This window comes from Pan paniscus, chromosome 5 (genome assembly GCF_029289425.2).
Source record: "Pan paniscus chromosome 5, NHGRI_mPanPan1-v2.0_pri, whole genome shotgun sequence".
NCBI lineage: Eukaryota > Metazoa > Chordata > Mammalia > Primates > Hominidae > Pan > Pan paniscus.
The window spans coordinates 17906887-17928146 of NC_073254.2; the positions used below are offsets into that span (position 1 = coordinate 17906887).

The 21260-nt window shown below is 52.5% G+C and overlaps 1 protein-coding gene across 6 annotated transcripts in view; it reads right to left on the reverse strand.

The window, feature by feature from the left end:
• The window catches only part of SLC22A23 (solute carrier family 22 member 23), a 186265-nt gene that overhangs the window by 5688 nt on the left and 159317 nt on the right, over positions 1–21260 (reverse strand). For 2 of the 6 annotated variants that reach the window (XM_057302674.2, XM_014345207.5), the window contains 4 exons: positions 15182–15284; positions 12294–12526; positions 10527–10559; positions 9285–9408 (listed from right to left, as the gene is read on the reverse strand). In XM_057302674.2, coding sequence (XP_057158657.1) covers positions 9285–9408; positions 10527–10559; positions 12294–12526; positions 15182–15284 — 493 coding nt within the window. Of the gene's footprint in view, positions 1–9284; positions 9409–10385; positions 10410–10526; positions 10560–12293; positions 12527–15181; positions 15285–21260 lie in introns of all 6 variants that reach the window. The other 4 variants (XR_008625543.2, XR_008625542.2, XM_034961376.3 and 1 more) reach the window with 4 other exon arrangements.

A 21260-nucleotide genomic window follows, 5' to 3' on the forward strand; every position in this document is an offset into this window, starting at 1 on the left:
CACCAAAAGACTGTCCTTACAAGGTCACAAGATAAAAGATCAACATACAAAAGTCAATGATATGTCTACATGCTAGCAACACCCAAAAATGAAGAAAATGCCATTCACGATAACATGCAATGAATAAAATGTTTAGAAATAAATAACACAGGAATGCAAGACTTGTATGCTGAAAAAGATAAAACATTGCCGAGAGAAAATTAAAAAGATAAAAATAAATGGAGTGACATTCCATGTTCATGAATTAGAAGACTAAATATTGTAAAGATGGTAATTTTTCCCAAATCTATACATTCCACATAATCCCTATCAAAATTCCAGGTGACTTTTTTTATTTAGAAAACAGTGAGCCAATCCTAAAATTTATATGGAAATGCAAAAGACTCAGAGTAGTCAAAAACAATTTTGGAAAAGAACAAAGTTAGAAGGCTTGCCTTCCCAGTTTCAAAACTATAAAGCCATACTGCCTAAGGCAGTGTGGTGTTGGTGTATATATCAATAGATCAATGGAACAGAACTGGGAGTTCAGAAACTAACCTTCACATTTATGGTCAACTGACTGTAGATGGAGGCAAATCCAGTGAGGGGGAAGGGATAGTTTTTTCAACAGGTGGTGCTGGGACAACAGGATATTCATGTGCAAAAGAATGATGTTGGACCCTTCACGTCATGTAAAAAAATGAACTCAAAATGGATAATAAAATCTAAGTGCTTAACTTAGCTCAAACTATAACGCTTCTAGAAGAAAACGAGAAAAGCTTTATGACCTTGGGTTAGGCAAAGATTTCTTACACATAACATCAGAAGTAGGATCCATAAAAGAAAAAGCTGATCAATTGGACTTCGTTAGGATTAAAAACTCCTACCCTTCAAAAGATACATGTTTAAGAAAAGAAAAAGACCATAGACTGGGAGAAAATATTCGTGAAGCATATATCAGATCAAGGACTTGTAACTAGAATATATAAAGAACCTTTTTTTTATTTGAGAGTCTCACTGTCGCACAGGCTGGAGTGTAGTGGCATGATCTCGGCTCACTGCATGCTCTGCCTCCCGGGTTCATGCCATTCTCCTGCCTCAGCCTCCTGAGTACCTGGGACTATAGGCGCGTGCCACCATGCCCAGCTAATTTTTTGTATTTTTAGTAGAGTCGGGGTTTCGCTGTGTTAGCCAGGGTGGTCTTGATCTCCTGACCTCGTGATCCACCCGCCTTGGCCTCCCAAAGTGTTGGGATTACAGGCGTGAACCACCACGCCACTCTTCTAACTCAAAAAGAAGACAGATAATCCAGTAACAAGATGGGCAGGCCAGACACAGTGGCTCATGCCCAAGGAGGCTTGGGCAAAGGTGACCTGGGCAGGGTGGATGGGAGTCCCAGGGTTCCCAGGTGGCCCTCATAAACCAGATACACACAGGTCTATGCTAATAACCCCAGGAAGATTCACAGATTTGGAGCCTTTTTCTCAGAATGCAATGGAAGAATGGTGATTTTGTGTGTGTGTGTGTGTGTGTGTGTGTGTGTGTTGGGGGCTTTTGTCCTCTTCTGTAACAAAATAAGAGAAGACACTTCTCTCTCCCTTCTCTCCCTCTAATGTAGAAATGACTGCCTCTCTGTAGGTTGCAGTCCACCCATCTGCATCCACCATGGGCACAGGGCTTGGGGGCACAAGGGCAGCCTTGCCAGGCTTGCAGCCCTAGGGGACAAAGACTCGCTGGATTCTTCCCTTTCCCAGCTCCTTCCTGTCCAGCCCATGACCAAGTCCTCAGGGCCTCCACTCCAGGCCGCCTGGGTCTGCGCTCCTCCCTGGCGCATCTTCTGCACCCCCTGGACTTTGTTTCCTCACCATTGCCAAACCGATTTTCCTAGAACACAGCTAATCATATCACCTGGCTGCTCAGAGTCCTCCAATGGCTCCCTCCTGCCTGCAAGGTGATGCACAGGTCCTGGGGGCCCCACCTCTTCCTCCTGTCTTCTGCCTTTCAGTCCCAATACTCATGGCACCGGGGTCCCTCAGCTCTGTCTGGTGCTCGCTCTGTGAGGTTGGCCTATGCTGGCTCAGCCGAGCTCCCACAGGCTACCTGGGTAGGGCGCCGTCTGTGCATTTCTCGAGGAAGGAGATGCCTTCTGGTACAGGGTCTTCGTTAATGTTTATTCCATTAGATGATTGTCAAGACTGGGGCATCAGCCATTAGCCTCCAAGCCTTGAGTAAACCCACATACAAAGAGCCAGCCCAAAGTGAGCTACAGAACAGACTTTTGCTGCCACAAAGGTGCGAGTGCCGTGGCTGGGAGCAGGAGTTCTGGAGCCCATGAGCCTGGGCTAGAATCCTGGCCCCCGCCCACCAGCTTCACTTCCCGAAGCCTCGGTCTGCCTCTATAAAACAGGGATGAGAAGAGCTCCAACGTCCAAGTGCGGTGGAGGTTAAAGCACGAATGTGACTAGCATGGGGACAGGAAGATCCGTGGCTTGATTGGTTCCAGGTGGCATCCATTGAGTGCCGGGGAGGGGCCACCCAAGTCTTTCAGGGTCTAGGGGGCAGCTAGGTGTAGGAGGAACCAGAGCTGGAGAGGTTCAAGAACTGGGAGGCGAACAGGATGAGCCTCTCCCATGGGCCTAAAGCCTCCAGGCATGACATGGAGTCCTAAAAGTTGGCAGAGGGGGCTGTGCCACTGGGACCCTTCTCCTCCACCCTGGCCTTCCTCTCGGTGAGGCACCAAGCTCTGCAAACACTGCCTCCTCAAGCTGCTTCACACCCGCCCACCCTCACCCTTCCAGGAACCTCTGCTCCTGCTCCCCGAGCCCTAGGAATCCAGCCTCTCCTCCTCCCGCCACAGTGCACTTGCCAAACACGCATCCCCTCTAGAGCCACTATGTGCGGGCTCCAGGCCGCATCCTGGGAATCCCGTCCCAGCCACCCTTCTGAGTCCAGACTGAGCAGGCTCTCTTGGGCACTTCCCCTGCATCCTCAGGACACTTGTGTAGCCCGAAGACACATTCGCGTTGCGTGTCTGTGTGTCTCTAATAGACACCAGATGTTTCCAGGGCAGGACCAGGCTCCACTCCGTGTGCTGTCCCCAGCACCTGCCCAGCCACTGAGACCTGGCTGGCACCTGGGCATCTACTCAGTGCTATAGTCGGATTTCTAGACTGGCCCCAGTAATTCCCACCCTTGTGCCTTGAGTGTGCGCTGGACCTCAAGGTACAAGGTACAAATAACGTACTTTTTAGCAATCAAATTTACGGCCAGGATAGTGAGATGTTCCTTCCACAACAAGGTTCCAAAAGGCAGATTCTAGCAGACTCTTGCTAGCTTTGACGAAGCGAGCTGCCTTGTGACTGTGGTCCCTATGGCCAACGGCCAGCGAGGAGCTGAGGCTGCCAGCCCCACAGCCCGTGAGGAAACAGCCTACCAGTGCCTGACTTGGTTTAGTGCTGGACCCTACCCACTGATGGTAGCCTCTGAGAGACCTGGAGCAGAGGACCCAGCCAGGCCGTGCCCAGACTCTGGAGCCATGGAAACCATGAGATATAGTAGATGCATGCTACTTCAGGCCCCTATGTTTTGGAGCGATTGGTTATGCAGCAATAGAAAACCAAGATACTCAGTGAGTGACAGATTCCCCTGCCTTAGCCACGGAGGGAGACTGACAGCCACCTCTCATGCAGGCTGTGACAGGCATCAGCACTTCATATTAGAAAGCCCTTCCCAGGGAGAGGCTGAAAGAGTTGCAGGAATAGCCACACCACTGTGCTTCTGGGCCTGAAGGGGATATGGATGAGGAAGAGCAAGAATTTGGGGGATGTCTCCCACATACTCACACTCCTCCCAGGCTGAGGGTCCCAGACCACCGTTCAAAGACACTCTGCATCTTTCTGTCACTATTTATTCATGTGCCTGTCACCTTACTAGTCTCTGAGCCCTTCAAGGGCAAGAATTATTTTCTAGGACACCAACAGACACATGCTGTTTGTGCTTAATAAATACCGGATGCTTGCGGATCACACGGGCTTCCTGGATAGGAAGGTCAGCTCACCCAGGTGAATGGGACAGGTTAAATAGAGACAACCACGGAAATGAGCAATAAGACCAAATCCTTCTGTAAGATGAAGACTGAACACCTAAAATAGCCAATTCAGTCTTTCTGGTAGACCTGGCTCTTTCAGGAAGCCACAGGGCATATCAGATGCTAGGGGGATAATGGACATGATTTTAATGGGGACAGCATTTTCTCGGAAACCTCCCAGGTTTCTGCCTGACCTTCCCGGCACTAAATGTGGGTGGCACTGACAAGCAGCGAGAGGACTCCCCTTACTCACACGGGAGTCACATACAGGAGGGCAGAGTACAGACCCCCCAGGAGGGGTGGGCACAAGGCCACTGTTAAAGGGCAAACTGCATGGAACAAAAGCCTTGCATTGTGCCTGGTGAACCACATCATACTGATCTATCTTGTTAACTGTGCCAAATAAAATGAAATATATTTAATTTGCAGATCATTAGAAAAATGTCTATATGTATATACATAATATGCAACAAATGTACACATGCATATATAATATGGAATATATCTTTTAATTTTTTTCTGTGGGAGCAATTCTCTGGTTTTCTATCAAAGATTCCTTGATATGGCCGGGCATGGTGGCTCATGTGCCTGTAATCCCAGCACTTTGGGAGGCCGAGATGGGCAGATCACGAGGTCAGGAGATCGAGACCATTGTGGCCAACATGTTGAAACCCCGTCTCTACTAAAAATACAAAAATTAGCTGGGTGTGGTGGCGTGTGCATGTAATCCCAGCTGCTTGGGAGGCTGAGGCAGGAGAATCACTTGAACCAGGGAGTTGGAGGTTGCAGTGAGCCGAGATCACGCGACTGCACTCCAGCCTGGCAACAGAGCAAGGCTCCGTCTCAAAAAAAAAAAAAAAAAAAAAAAAAAAAAAAGATTCCTTGACATCATTCAGTACGATTAGGAAAAATTTTGGCAAAAGTTGGTATGGCATTTTTGGCTTTGTTTTTTTTTCTCTCTTGAAATCTCAGATTAGAGAAAGAGATTGTTACATCCTTGGTTTTAAGGTGTTGGGTTCCTTTCCTGCCCCTGAAATGTGGGCTCTGCCAGTGCCTTTTCTGCTTTTCTCTGGGTTGTCACTAGAGGGCAGCATACGCCCGTGTTTAGAAGTCAGAGCTGCTTGATTTATGGACAGAGAACCGAGGGCACACACTGCCTCCTTGTGCTTTAGGAGCACAAAATTGTAATACCCACGGAATATCTTTATTTTACTAGCAATAGGATCTCAATAAGGTAGGAAAACTGATATGCAGGCCGACTTCTTACTAGAAATGGCAAACTTCACTGAATTAAGGATTCCAGAATCAAATTGCTGTTAGCCATGTGAATGTTACCATCTCACATTGAAACACCGGAGGCGAGCCTCCCGTTCTAGCTCCTCTTTTACATTACTTAATGTGACTTGACTAAATTTCCGTGAAGTTGAGGATAAGCAAATATTTGTACCATTTTTTATAGAAATAAATACAACTGCTGAAGATGCCCAGCGAAGAAGAAGAATATGAACTGTCCTGTGCTGAGGCCAGGCCCTTTGCACATGGTCTCCATTCTCCACCCCCGCCTAACAAGGTGCCTGTAGTCAGTTTTAAGACAAGGACACTAAAGCCGGCCGAGGGCCCCGCCCAAGGCCACACAGGGAGGCGGCCTCAGGATCATGGGCAGCTCCGTCTGGCTCCTTCCCAGGCTCCGGGCCATATCCTCAGCACCGTCCCCTCATCCTGCCCCGCTCCTCAGCGCTCGCACGCCACAGGCGTTGCCGGCACGGGATGCATGCTGGCTTCCTGTCTGCTACTCACTACTTGTTTTCAAATGTCAGACATTTTTAAGACACAACTTTTTTTTTTTTTTTTTTTTGAGATGGAGTCTCGCTCTGTCGCCCAGGCTGGAGTGCAGTGGCGCGATCTCGGCTCACTGCAAGCTCCGCCTCCTGGGTTCACGCCATTCTCCTGCCTCAGCCTCCTGAGTAGCTGGGACTACAGGCACCCGCCACCACGCCCAGCTAATTTTTTTTTGTATTTTTAGTAGAGACAGGGTTTCATCGTGTTAGCCAGGATTGTCTTGATCTCCTGACCTCGTGATCTGCCCGCCTCAGCCTCCCAAAGTGCTGGGATTACAGGCGTGAGCCACTGTGCCCGGCCTTTAAGATACAACTTTTTAAAGTTGAACAGATTCTGATACTCCCTTAACCCCAGGTCATCCTGGCCCTCGGTGCCTATTCTTGAGGCAGCATTAGAGCGGAAGACAGATGTCAGGGAGTCGTCAGTCAGGGAGGGTCTCAGGGAGGCCCGTCCGACTTATGACCTAGAAAGGGCCAGGGCTGCCGGAGTGGGCAGGGCAGGAGAAAACAGGCAGGTGTCATGATCACCAGCGCCTGCCTCCTCTCTCACCTGGACTCCTCCGTGAGGGCAAAGGAAGCCTCGGAGCCCACCTGGAGCCCACCTGGAGCATCCAGATGGACAGTGGATAGAAAAGATCCGCCCCAGCACAGCCAGCAGCTGCTTCCAGATCCACCCAGGACCCCAGGCCACTTCTGCCCATGTCAAGCTGGGAGATGGGCATAGTCAGATAGACTTGCAAAGTCACCCAACTCCCAATGTCTTACAGATGAATCAGAGCTGTGCACTGGCTGATGAGAACCACCACCTGGCCTGGGCCTGAGCGGGTAGCTGGTTCTGTCAACGTGAGGTCTGAACAGAATCTCATGAAACAATATTTAGTTAACTTGGCCTCTATCATCCTTGGGGCAATAGATTTCTGCAGGCCTTTGTTGCTTTTTGTGGTAGAACAAGTATGAAAAGTATAAAAGCATTTTTTGAACTTTTTGCAGAAAATTTCATATCCTCATATTTGCTTCCAGGCAGTCCATCCTGGCCCCTTACCCTTTGCTGCCAGAAGGCTTGTCTGTAATAGTGTCACAGGGAAAGGCTAGTTCTGTGCTAAGAAAGATGGAGCTCATGGGCCCCAGGCTGCCCATCGTGGCTTATCTTGGATTTCTCTCTGTGAAGTGGGGGGATGGTAGGGGAGTCTACTTCCATCCTAGGGCCTCCATGGGAATTGTTCCTCAGTCATTTGCAAGAAAGAGCTGTGGCCTCCCGATGGCACGGGTGAAAAGGGCTCCCAGCGAGAAGGGGGATTTGTCAGGAACGCTAGACATTCTCCCAGCCTGGCCCAGGGACCCCCTTTGGACTTAATTTCCTTTCATCCTCTGCAGGCACGAAAGCATCACCAAGGGTCACATATTTTTTCCAGTTTGTCATCTTGGCAAGCTGAATCTGAGAACATGTTTGTTGAATTTCTATCCTCAAATCTTTCCAGGTTTGCGTCAAAGAGGAAAAGCTTACAGCATTTCCTTCCGTCTAGCTTGCTAAGCCAAATCTAACAGAGAATAATGATGCCTACCAACTGCCAGAGTTAAGGGGTACCCGCTAGCCACCCCCTCCCCCAACAAAATATGCATAATCATGATGCAAAGGCTGCAGGAGGCCAGCTGGAAACCCAGAAGGTCTGACTGGATTCTGGTCTGTTGAAAGACTTGGCTTTGCTGTTTTGTTTGATAAAGGAGAGAAATTTCACTTTCCGTCCTTTAGACAGGGAGTGAGCCTGCGGTCGGCCTGAGGTATCCTGCAACTGCAAGCACTAAATAAGCTCCTGACTCATCTCTCCCCTGTGGCTGATGCAGAAGGTAGGGACAGGATGAGTTCCTTGTGCTTAATCATACAATGCCTTGGCATTTCTGTCCAGGTGCCCAGTAGCTGTCAGGCTGGGCCTGTAGGATATGATCCAAGAGAATGAATCAAAAAGTGTGGACGTGAAGATGCTGTTGTTAGCATGGCTACTGGAAATGTGGAAAGTAAGAAAGTCCACGGACCTGCCTACTTGCTCCCAAAGCCTTCCCCAGCTTAGCCTCCACATAGTCTGCCTTGGACTGGAGTGGCCACTACTGGATTTTCCCAAGGGTGTCATTATGCAGACACCTGGGTTTTGACTCACGGCTGAACTACTGCCATTACTCTCAAGTTCTGTTTTATGAAGGCACGTGCATGAGAAATGCTGCTGATACTCCTTTAAGAAGTTCAGTGTGGTATAACTCAAGATAAGCTCCTCAGTAAGTCACAGTGTAGGAAACTGACTGCAGCTGAGTGATGCCCTTTTAGTGGAGGCGTGCCTTTTTATTAACCTATAAGCATGGTGGCAACAGTAAATGGCGTGTAGCACCCATGAACCACGACCCAGGGGCAGAGACGGCACCAGGAAGGGGTCAGCCTCACTTTCCGAACTAAAACAAAAGTGGTTGAGCACAAGTTAGTCACAAGTTAGTCACACCTTTTAGGGAGGTATGAAATGGCCGCAGACTCCACGAGGGCGGGACTGTGCTGCTGTGTTTTCTGGGCCTAGTGTCTGGCGCACAGTGGGCTCTCCATCCATGTTTCTTACATGAGTCAGTGATCTCACTCGCTGCGCTCTCTTTGGATTCATGACATCAACTTCTCAGGTCAGTATGAAATAAGGCTCTTTGGGCCTGGCACGGTGGTTCACGCCTGTAATCCTAGCACTTTGGGAGGCCAAGGTGGGGGGATCACCTGAGGTCAGGAGTTCGAGACCAGCCTGGCCAACCAGGTGAAACCACGTCTCTCCTAAAAATGTAAAAATTAGCCGGGCGTGGTGGCGCACACCTATAATCCCAGCTACTCTGGAGGCTGAGGCAGGAGAATCACCTGAACCTGGGAGGCAGAGGTTGCAGTGAGCCAAGATCATGCCATTGTACTCCAGGCTGGGCAATAAGAGTGAAACTCCATCTCGGGGAGGGGCGGGGGTAGGCTCTTTCTACTTTGTAAAACATTTTGCACTAGCTGTGCCGTGAGGTCTCTTAGCAGAGTTGGCAGCACAGGTTCTGGTGGAAGTGCGGCATAAGTGATCCGCTGAACTCCCCCCCGCCAGACGCTCAGACACTGACATATTTCCTGGGCCCAGAGAGTAGCTCCCTGTTCCCCCTTCCTCCTGCTGCTGCCTGGACAGGACCCCAGGGCCAGGTTCTCAGTGCCTCTTGGGCGCCTCGGGGTTGGGTACAATAGCCACCTCGGCTATGAACCACGAAGCTGATGTGTCCAGAGCCAGAGACAGAGCTGACGCTGGTTAATCCCACACCAGCCTGGAGCCAGGGACTCGTCTTTGATTTCCGAGAAGCCGGCGTCCCCTGGGGTGTCTCCCATGACGCACCTTATCACCGTTGGGGTGATCTCCGCACAGAAGAACACGCTGAGGCTCCCCACCGCATGGGAGGCGAACATGCCCACGATGGAAAACGCGATGGAAAATTTGTCCTTGACGCTGTCACTCATCCCTGGGGGAAGGTCAGAAGAAGGTGGTGAGGGAAGAGAGGAAGCCAGGCCAGGGTGGGAGGGAGGCCTGGGGCTGCACAGCACAGCTCCTTCCCAGTGTCCAGCTTGCGGCATGGATGGGTATGCAATTCCCTCTGGGGACCAAGCAGCACCTCAAGGACTAGAAGCCCAGAGCCCCTGCAGTGGGTTTTGTGGGGCTTCTATGAGTCCCTGTGCGTCAAGCATGCTGAAGCTCATGGTGGCCTCTATTGGAATTCCTCAGCCTATTGGAATTCCTCAGCCGGGAGCCATGCCTGGTGGGAGGGCAGGCTGGCATGTCCCTGGTGCCACAGCGACATCCCTCTGCCCTGGCCTACGTTTGCTCCAGTCAGGTCTGATGTGCCTAACGTGTGGGACAGGGTAGCTGAGTCAGGGTTGATTTAAGGAAACAAAAACTCAAGCCACAGAATTTATGGGCCCAGAAGGCAAGTGTTCAACCCCTCAAAGCCCTCGTAAATGGCACCGGAGACCAACCTCGCGCCAGGACAGGGTCTGGCACAGTGCACGGGCATGCTGTCAGGACCATACAGCTGGGGCTCAGCTCAGCTTCCCCAAGGCTGCATAGAGGGAAGCACTCTCCAGGGACACGGGCGAGGGCTGGGGCAGGCCAGGCGGGTGCAGCAGCAGCTTCGAGGTGCAGGGTGGCACTGTGCTGTCCCCATGGCTGCAGGGCAGCAAGCTTACATGAGTCAAAGGGGGACAGCGGCTTCCCCTGGCAGCACAGACAGCCGGGCCCCAGCACTCCCAGGCTTTCTCCCCCCCACCCAGACAACTGTCCCTAAGACAAAGCGTGTTGGCGCCGGGCCAGGGCCTGTGCTGAGCCTGGTGCCAGGGGAAGGGGCGGGGGCATGCGTGCCAAGCAGCACACAAACAGGGAAGCACCAGTCGCTCTTTCTAGAGGCAAGAGGGAGAATACAAATGTATCTGTATAGTGTCCAACCTACGGCCAACTTCAGCTGCAGTTCTTGGAGGGCAAGGGGGAGAAAGAAAATGGAAACCACAGGTCCGTGAGTCTTCGAGAAAACACCCATTTAGACGTAATATGAGACGAGGAAGCACAGCCCACGCGCTTGGGACTCACCTGAGTCTGGGTGCTGGCTGTACTTTCCAATCACTGGACCCGCAGACATGATCGCACCCACACGGACAAGGGCCAAGCAAGCGAGAAGAGAGGAGAGAGCACATTAGGTGTGGAGTTAGCCTAGCGTGTTCCCATGCGACTCGGTTCAAGCAAACTCCCTTCCGTGTCTGGGATGGCGCTGGCCGCCGGGGCAGTGGAATTCATACTGCACTAAACAAAGATCTTTTTGTTAGGAAGACAGGAGTGAGACCCTGCTGGCCTCAGAGCCTGAGGAGAAAATGGAACCTTCACAGTGAGACCCCAGCAGGTGCAAAGGGTGAGCTTCCTTGCATGTAAAGTCACCCACAGGTCACTGCGGCCTGCATTCAAGCTGCGTCAAGTGCTGTGGGGTGCCCCTGCCAGCCCCAGCTCTGCTCCTCACGGCTGCTTGGTGTTCACCTGGGGCTCCTGTGCATTCCTGCTCAGGGCCAAAGGGGCACCACAACACCCGGGGGCTGAGGCACCCTGCCACTTCCGTCCCAACTGTGTGAGCAAGGCAGAGACTCCCTGGAAGGGCAGCTGGGGAACGGGGATGGAGGGAGACAGGCGCCACGTGTGCATTCCATTAGCTAAGCCTAACAGCAGTCTCCCAGCAAGGTATAGATTGCATAAGAACTGTCCAAGTTAGAAAGCTGCTCCTGAGTTTGAAGTGAGCCATCTCTAATCTAGGCTGCATGTCAAGGCCGCTCTGATCTGGGTGCGGTGGACAGCCCTGGCGTCTAGTTCTGAGAGCCTGGGTTCATTTTCCTTGTAAAGGCAGGGGAGCTCTGTGGGGTCGATGTTCCCACAGTGTCCCGAGCCTGTCCCAGGAGGACCGTGCCAGGGTGGGAGAAGAGGCTCATCAGTCCTGCCTGTTCATGTCGCGCCCTGGGCCGGCCACGGAGATGCTGTGGTGGTTTGTCCATACACGGGAATGGGTATTTGTTGGTGAGGAGCTATACAGAGCTTGCTGGAAGGGCCAGATGGACCCTCTAGCTTTGCCTTATTTTTTTTTTTGCGATGGAGTCTTGCTCTGTCACCCAGGCTGGAGTGCAGTGCTGCGATCTCAGCTTACTGCAACCTCTGCCTCCCAAGTTCAAGTGATTCTTCTGCCTCAGCCTCCTGAGTAGCTGGGACTACAGGCGTGCACCACCAAGCCCAGCTAATTATTTTTTGTATATTTAGTAGAGATGGGGTTTCACTATATTGGTCAGGCTGGTTTGAACTCCTGACCTCATGATCTGACCGCCTCAGCCTCCCAAAGTGCTGGGATTACAGGCGTGAGCCACTGCACCCGGCCAGATTATTTTTAACCTTTACTGAGAAATTCTTTGGTCCAAAGAGAAGCTGATGAACTCGGGAACATCTGCTGAAAAGCAGGGCCCTAATGCAAGGGTGACAAAACAGATTTATTTCCCCCTTAATGTCACTCGAAAGAGACAGTCCTTTGTTCTGTGATGAATCACACAGAAGCAGTCTACCTATTAGCAAAGACCGGGCCACCAGGACTCGGAAGGAATCATGGTGCAGCCCGGGCCGGGGCAGGGGCAGGGGGAGGCGGGAAGGCCCAGTGCCCTCTAAGGCGGGCTCCACAGATGCTCTCAACTGAAGCTCTGTTCTCCCCAAAGCAGCTCCTTCCAGCAGTAGATTTTAGAGTGGCCAACGGAGTCTGACGCAGCCCTTTCAAATGCCCTTGGGGATCTGCCAGCTTCCCTCCCTGCACCCAGCCCACCTCCCCGACCCACTCACGGTTGAGGAGGCCAAGCTGCAGGAGCGAGGCCAGGGCAGTGAGGATCATGAAGAGCAGCAGCCCTCCCCTGCGCCCGAGGAACCGGACCACCACGCACATGGCCAGGCAGGACACCAGCGCGATGCTGGCCGTGGTATAGTAGTCAGCGTAGAAGTTCTCCAGGAGCGGCACCTTCACCTCGTGGCCCATCATGCTCCTGGCAAAGCAGTGGTGGATCCCGTACCCCGTCAGCCTGTGGAGACATACCGAGCGGCAGTGGGTGGGCTGCCCCCACGCCAGGGGCTGCGCCGCCTCCTGGGAGTTCGTGCTGTCAGGTGACCAGGAGATGAAGAAGCAACTCAATGTGTCATAGAAAAGCCCATCATGACCGAACCACGAGCAGATTACAGAGCAAATGCAAAAGAGGAGACGTGGGAGAAATATGGAATGCTTCTCCTGATGGAGGTCCAGGCTCATGCCCCTCTACCATGGCTTTAATAGACAGGTGTGGGCACAAGAGCGGTGAGTCCTTTTGTTAAAACACACGCTTTCATGGGAATCCTCCAAGACAAAGCGCTTTCCAGGTACTGACTCATTTAACCCAGGGCCGCAATCCAACACCCACTGCACACCCACTTCACAGGGGCAGGGGGGCAGAGCAGCTCGCACGAGGCTCTCGGCGGGTAAGCGGCAACTCAGAGACACAGCTTTTCTGGGCACTTAGGGTTCTGGAAGGGTGGAGATCTACCCATACCAGCCTCAACTCCACCCACACAGCCTGGAGGAGTCGGGCAGAAGCCAGGCCAATGGAAGACATATGGTCCACAGGAAACTGTTTTGTTTTTGTTTTTTTGAGTAGAGCCGTGCTCTGCTACCCAAGCTAGAGTGCAGTGGCAAGATCTCAGCTCACTGCAACCTCCCCCTCCCTGGTTCAAGTGATTCTCCTGCTTCAGCCTCCCAAGTAGCTGGGATTATAGGCACCTGCCACCATGCCCAGCTAATTTTTGTATTTTTTGGTAGAGACAGGGTTTCACCATGTTGGACAGGCTGGCCTCGAACTCCTGATCTCAAGTGATCCGCCTGCCTTGGCTTCCCAAAGTGTTGGGATTACAGGTGTGAGCCACCGCACCTGGCCTCCGTTTTGATTCTTAATTTATCCCCGTTTCCCCTCCACTGCCCTGGGTCAAGCTTCTTTACTGCCCCACACGAGCGTATCAACCTGCTGGAAAAAACGTGTCTGCCCTGAAAACAGGAAGAAAGGCGTGGCCGCACCCTCCCACGGAGGCTGCTGATGGCCATCCATGGGGTGCCTCAGGGCTCTCAGGAACCTTTGGGGTGTGCCTGTGATGCACCCGTGGTGCCTCGAGGGACCCTTGTTACGTCTGCTCTTGGCAACCATCCCAGAGCCAAAAACTGCCCCCTTCTCTCCCCAAACACCCTTTCGTGCTTCAGGGAAATCTAAGTCCTTCTCACCTAACCTTGAGAATGCATCAAGGTCAACTGTAACAGACCCCGTCCCTGCCCCATAGGGCGAAGCCACCCCTTGCCAGGTGAATGCCTTTCCTCTTGGGAAATATGCAGAGGCCCCAGCCCCCACGCAATGGCTTTATCATCCAGCAACTGATTTGGTTCAGTTAGCCTCCAGAGTTCCTCTTCTGGCCTGCTGAGATAGCAGGGCAATCTCCTACCTTCTTGCTCTGGTAGAAATGAAGTCTCCCCTGACCACAACAGGTCATCTGAAGATAACAGAGCCAGAGAGCTCGGTTCCCCGTCTCCACAAAACGAATCATTAAAATGGAAACTCACCATCTTGTCTATGTCAAATTTCATGTTTTTTTCCAACATAAAATTTGGAGAAGCCGTTCAACTCCTAACAGTGCCACCAGCTCACCCAGCATCTACCTGAACCAGGCAGCAGCAGAGTGGCCAAGGCTGGGGCCCTGGGCTTGGCCTGATGTGGCCGTGGCCGGTCCCTGGCCTTGGTCTCTCTCCTGAGCTCAGGATGAGGCTGTACTGTTGTTTGGGCAGTAGAGCCTCTTGTACTCCTCACAAATCAATTTCAACCCAGAACCCCAATATGGCGAACTGATGAAGTAGAGCTGCTTTGACAGAAAGAGCCATGGGGGATGCTTGGCCCCTCGCCCTCACCCTGGGCCTGTCTTTACCTGGTGGCAGCTCGAGACCTTTCACAAATGAGTGCAACACCCCAGGTGCCCTCTAACCTGAATGAGTCAAATCCCTTCCCTCCGCCACCTTGGTGACCTCTGACCCTGAACAAGGGACCGCCTTGCACAGTCAGGGCCACTGAGCTCAAGACAGGAGTGACCTTCTAGGTACACACCAAGTCCAGGGACTGGGCTGCAAAGAACCTGCGTGAGTGATGCCCCCAGCCCCTGCAGGACCCAGCAGGCGGGGTGACCTGGGCCGGTGAGGGCCCTGGGAGGAGGGCTGCGCTCACTGGCCTGGCTCAGGCCCACCTGCCTCCACCCGCGGCTGTCCTGGGGCCTTTGGCCAGGCTGGCTGCAGGTTCAGGAAGGGCGGGGCCAAGGCCTCATGGGTCTCAAATCCCCTGTCCTGAGACGGGGCCCAGAATTTCCAGCCTTGTGGCATCCCCCACTGTGCCCCTGAGGAGGTGCGTCCATGTGCATCTTGGTTCCCTGGACCTCACGGGCACGTGGTGGGGAGGCCCTGCTCACAGGATTTACACGCCTGGGCTGGGGGGCACCGGCTGCTTGAGGCTTCCGGGGGCGGGGGAGGTCAATATCTTCTAGCCCGTGTCACTCTTCACACACACACCCTTAGGATCCCAAGTTCAGCGGGGTGGGGAGCAGGGCCCTGGGCTTCACCACCGCCCACCTTCTTCCCTGGCCCCCTCCCACCCAGCTGGCACTTGTCCTCTGTGACTCACGAGTTCACACACAGGACCACAATGTTCTTCCACAGGTTCCGTGTCCCCACCACCTTCACGATGCAGACCTTCTTGGGCCTCCGGGAAAGCTCTTTCTCCAGCTCTGCAAAGAAACAGACCCTGTGAGCCCTGGGCAGGCCGCCCACAGAGGACAGGACAGCAGCTGCAGTCACAGCCCTGGTTCCCCAGTTCGGGTACCACAGAAGGGAGAGAAAAGCTTTTTTTTTTTTTTTTGCCAGTGGATAGGATCTAGGTTTCCAGGATAGAAAGGCACTCATAAGACCCCAGCTTTGCAGTTCAGGTTTCCCTCGGGTGCCTGAGAGGGCACCAAGGTGCACTGTCAGCAGAAGTTTCCATCACAAACCCTTGTTTTGGAACCAGTCAGAGTGCACACAAATAAACGGTCTCGACTCAGTTCACTTCTGTCTGAGTACAGAGCTCAGCGATGATATTCTAGGTTACTGAGGCACTCATTAGGCCCTGGGCAAATCTAAACATGCAGTTCTTTTCTGTACGCTCTGCATCTGCCTGTGTCACCCCCGGCTCGGAGACTGGGAAGGCCACATGCAGATATGCTGCTTAGCCTTGTGGGGTGGAACTATGGCTGTAGCTACTTCTGCTGAAACTGCCCTTAGGACATCATATGCATCTTTGAAAGCCAAATACATAAGTGAACACATCTGCGTGTATGTGTATACACCATACACGCACACATTCATACGCATGCGTATATGTGTGTATGTTTTAGTTAACAGAAGTCCTTGGGGGCTGGACAATATTTTGGCTCCAAGGGATGTGAATAACTATAAAGTCATGAGACTGAGTTTCTTGTGCGGCTCCAGCGGCTCTGAAAGCCCCTCTGAAGGGAGTCCACCAGCGCACAGTGTTACATTCACCAGGCCAAGGGGTCTGCAGAGGTGCTGGTGTTGACCTGGCAATTTACAGGGAAGATTCAGAATGGCGGGGGTGCTGGCCTCCAGGAGCTGTCTGCTTGCATGTCTGGGAGCAGGAATGCCACCTCAGCCTTCTGTTGCCTCTCTGCCTTCCTAGCCTGGCATGTCTTCATGGAGTAATCCCCTACTGGGGAGCTAAAAAAGAAAAGGGAGACTTCCCGAAGCGGAGGGGAACCAGGACTCTTCAAGACTGTCAAGGTCACCAGAAACAAGAAAGACGGAGCAGCTGTCAGACCAGGAGACTAGGGAGACGGGAGGACAAGACGCAGTCCTGGGCGGCATCCCAGGCAGGAGGAGTCATCATGGAAAGCACGATGGGAGGCACCAAATAAAGGCTGGGGTTTGGTGAATGGTAGTGTTCCAATGTCACTCTCTTAGTTTTGACAACAGTATCACAACAGTCTCAGACATTCGCAATCTGGGAAGTCGAGTGCTGGGAGGTGTGTCGTTGCCTCTAGAGGGACCCTTCTGCTCCCTCGGGGGCTGTGTCTCCAGGACCTCGGCCCTGTGCTTCCGAGGGCCACTCTGAACCCTGGATGGCTCAAGTGCAACCCTCCTCTTCCACCTCCTTCCTGCCATCCAGCGGTAGGAGGGTCACAAAGCTCTTTCATTATAGTTTGAAGAAAAAATGTGTTGCTAAACCGTAGGGATTTGAATAAAACAATGTTTTTATTCAAACATTGTTTTTGAACTCAGTGTCACCAGCCAGGGCACAGAAGGGAGAAGGAGAAACCTTTCACTTGTCTGAGGGAGCTCATGTCTACTGAGTTTCCAGAACTTTCTCCCTTGCCATACTTGGGTGCAAAGATTGAGGTCTGTGTGTAAGCCCACAGGGCCGGCATTTCAGCTGCTGGTCCACGGACCCTCTCAGCTCCCAAGGTCCATTATTTTTCCTCAGCAAAAATGGGCTACTTTGACTACAGGCACAGTTTCTCTATGGTTAAAATAACCAATTTTGTAAAGAGCTTGAAAATATCATGGTTAACAGAAAACCTTGGATCCAATGATCTGAATATCTTTGCTATTATAGAACTCATCAGAAACCAACTGTAATAGCTACGTTTTCTCACCATGGAAGACTTCCGAGAAGAAAATTTCAATGTCCATTAGCAAGTCCATATAAGTTTAAAGTTTTAAAAAGTATATACCCCAAACTGAACTCCTGATATGTTATTGTTTACGAAGTATGATGTTAAAGAAGCAATAACAACTGCATTATGACCTGAGCTTTTTAAATAAAATTAAACCTAGAACCCAGTCTAAAAAATTGACTGTAGTCTGCAGAGGTAACTGAATTCTTCTAAGTGGAATTAGATTAACCTTTCCAGGGCTATTGATATGTTTTCAGGAAGCACATGAAGCGCTTCCTCCCATGCCTGGCAGAGTCACTGTCCAATGAGTTTGTGCTTATCTTACTACCAGTTACTCACATCACCAGCCTGTCAACAACAGCATGAAGCTTCCGCAGCATTATGTCTGTTCTTCTGGGCCTCAAATCCTCGAGTGCTTCCGGAGGCCGTGCCGAGTTCTCCCATCCGGCCCTCAAGGCAGCGCTCTATGTTATAGGACACTTCAGATGGTTCTAACACCCTCAATGGTAGCTGAATCCAAGAGGCCTTTTTGTCTGTCCAGGTATCAGATGGACATCTAGAGACTTCTCTAAACTCCTCACACATGGAAATGAATGGGCAACAGGGAGCCCGGCCAGGTTGTGGGACACTGGCATCTAGGATTTGCTGCTGCGAGCACCCGGCTCCCATGCTCTCCTCGAGACAGAGGAAAAGGAGGACACATCAGCCTGCTTGACTTAGAGCCATCAGAAAATTTTCCAACCAAAACCCACGTCGAGCCGACTGAATTTTGATGAGCCAGATATGTCCAAGGCCATCCTGCAGCCCCTGTGCCTCCGCATTTTCACGGATCCCTGTGTGGTCGGGGCTGAGGTCTGGGTGCTGCGAGGGGCCCGATGAGCCCGGGCAGGAACCCAGCTTCTGCACTTCCCGCTGGCTCCTTGGAAAAGCTACGCTGTCCTTGCTCTGAGCCCAGCTGCTCTTCTGTGAAGCAGGATGAAGCGCTGCCTTGAGGGCCGGATGGGAGAACTCGGCGCGGCCTCTGGGAGCACTCGGGGAGCACGTGTCTTCCCGCCCCGTGCTCAGCGAGCCCAACATCTCCCAGCTTCTCTTCACCAACAGAGGGAGGGAAAGGAGGCCCTGACGACCCTGCTGACCCGCTGGGAGGAGAGCACAGCCTCTCCACATTTGGCCATCTGGTGTGAGAGGTAAACCAGGCCTCCGAGGACAGCAGAGGAGGCAGCGGCCGCTCGCCCAAGACCAGGCTCAGGAGGAGCAGGGAAAACACACGCAGAGGAGAATTGGAATTGGCTTGCGTGGGGGAGTGAGATAAACCGGCTTTGTTGTCATCCTAGTGGACGATGCTAGTGCGTTAGGGGTGAAATTGGAAAAACATCAGTTATAGAGACGGAAAGCAAGAAAAGAAAGAGGAGGAGAACAAGGAGCAGGAGGAGGAGAAAGAGAATGAAAGGGAAGAAGGGATGCTGCCATCTCTGCCACAACAGTCATTAAAAAAGCACACCAAACGCTCCAAGGAGGCAGCCCTGAGCCCCACACCCGTGTTGGGAAGTAGAAAAAGCACCTGCTGCCTCTTCCACACAGCCCCTCACCCCTCCGGGACGGATTTAGAATGCGGCCACTCGGCCACTTGAATAAATGTGCTTTGAAGCAAGTGGAAGATAAGCGTCCACAGGAATCTTATCACGAAGTCACCTCAGACAGCACAATCTTCAATGTCTAGCCAAGCTTTCAACAACTGACCGGGCACTGCCGACCTCTGTCATCTCTGTCCTCGTCTGCCCAGACACAGGCTCCACCTAACCCAAGCCCTCTGAGTGAGCCGTGGCGGTCGCCTGCGGAGCGAGGGCCCCGTGCAGCCTGCCTGGGGTCATACCTTGCTTTCATCAATTACAGGTGGTGTGACTTTGGCAAGGTACCTAGCGTGGAACGTGGAGGTGGCCTGACACATCCACCCTCTCGTCATCTTAGGATCTGAACAGATCGTTAAGGCAGAGTGAGGCAGGCCAGGACAAAACCCAAGCTCTGTCATTGCTAAGGGTAGTAGGGAGCCCCACATGGGGCTAAGATGGGGGCGCTCGGATCACACAGACTCAGCCGTGCATCCTGGCAATGCTGGGCAGGTTGGCTTCTCCGGGGTGAGGTGTGGGGCTGCCCGGAGAGGACTGATGCTGAGGACGGAGGATGCCTGCACCCTGCACGTGGCTCCCCACAAGGAAGAAGACAGGAGTGCATTTGCCGTCGTTCCCCTGGGGCTAGCCTGACACTGAGAGGGATCATGGAGTTACTGCTCCCCAGTGCTCAGCCTCTTTGGGCCCGTTCTGTTCCTGTAAAGTAGGGAGAATGGCTCCTCTCCCTCATGAAGCTCAGATGCAGATGAGATACACATGAAGCGCTTCCTCCGATGCCTGGCAGTCACTGTCCAGTGACTTTTTGCTTATCTTACTACCATTTGAGCATTCGACATTCTACATTGAGTTACATTACTACCATTTGAGATTCTACAAAATCTGAAGCCTGAAATGCTCTAAAATTGAGAATCTTTTGAGCACCCACATGATTCTCAAAGGAAATGCTCACTGGAGCATTCAGATTTGGGATTTTTGGATTTGGAAACCTCAACCAGTAAGTATCATACAAATATCCCCAAATCCCAAAACATCCAATCCCCGAAACACTTCTGGTCCCGAGCATTCTGGATAAGGGATGCTCGGCCTGTGGAACTGAAGGCACAGTGCTGTGTGTGGCACTCATCCCGGGTCTTGTTTTTGCATTAGGCTGCTGGCCACACGGCCACATTGGGAACCAGCGGGCCTTCTACTCCTGCTTTAAACGCTCGAAACCTCAGGAACTAATGACACAGGAGTGCTCTCAGCAGTTGGGCACGTTATGTGGTATGAAGGTTGCAAGACTGACATTGAGACAATGATGCTCAGGAACACACCCACATATCTAAACTCAGCTGCACAGGTCACTAAGAACTTCACACTTGCTAGGAGATAAACCAAGGACAGCTTTAAAAGAGAAAAGGAAATAAGAAATTTGGGAACATCAGGTTTTCCCCTGGCATAAGTCCAAGGTTAGGATGTACTGATGGGGCAGTGAGCAGCCCCGCTGGACCCCTACACGTACCTCCAGCCAGGCCCGAGACGCTTACCCAGCGGCAATGCAACCGCGATCCTAACCCTTCCTTACTATAGGAGTCCTGGGTTCCTTTAGCCCATAAATATTCATGGCACGCCTGCTACGCGTCAGGCCTTCGGCTGGGCTGCTGCTGGGGGCACAGAAGTGTCTGGCTCTACAGACAGGGGCCCTGCCTTGCCTGGCCTTGCCGCTCTGCAGGGGTGACAGGCAGTAATAAGGAACCCTGCAATTACTCGTCATAGCTGGGATGAGGGGAAGCGGGGAGAAGTGCTGAAGCTGTAACAGTGAATAACTGGGGGCTGACTTGGTCTCTGAGGAGCTGGCCAAGGCAAGAGTGGGAGCTGAGAGGACAGGGAGTGTGCACCGGGAGGGACCTGTGGAGAGGGAGACGGTGGTGTGTCCTGGGAGCCAAACGAAGGCCAGGGTGTGAGGTGGTGGAGGCAGAGATCAGAGAGAGCCTCCGCAGTGGCCTGGAGGACCTGGGGTCTACCCGAAAGGCACTGGGAGGCACTGGAGAGGCTTGAAGCCGGTGGTGATGTGATCAGATCATGTGTGACCTGGTGGCAGGGAGGATGGAACAAAGCTGGGAGCCCAGCCAGCCGGCCAGGGCGCGAGAGGGTGACAGACACGAGGCTTGGAGCAGGTGTTGGCTGTGGGATTAGATGGGGTGATGGGAGGAAGATTCCATGCAGAAAACTGAGCCTGGGCAGAGGAAGCTGGAAGTGGGAGATGTAGCAACTGAAAGACACGCTGCCTTCCCCCAGCACTCAATAGCCCTACCAATCGTGCTGCCATCAACACATCTGACAGCTGGGGGTGGAAGAGAGCAGAGGCCACTGTGAAGGGCTGCGGGGCAGAGCCACCGCCTGAGGACTGCTCCCCAAGGAGGTGAAG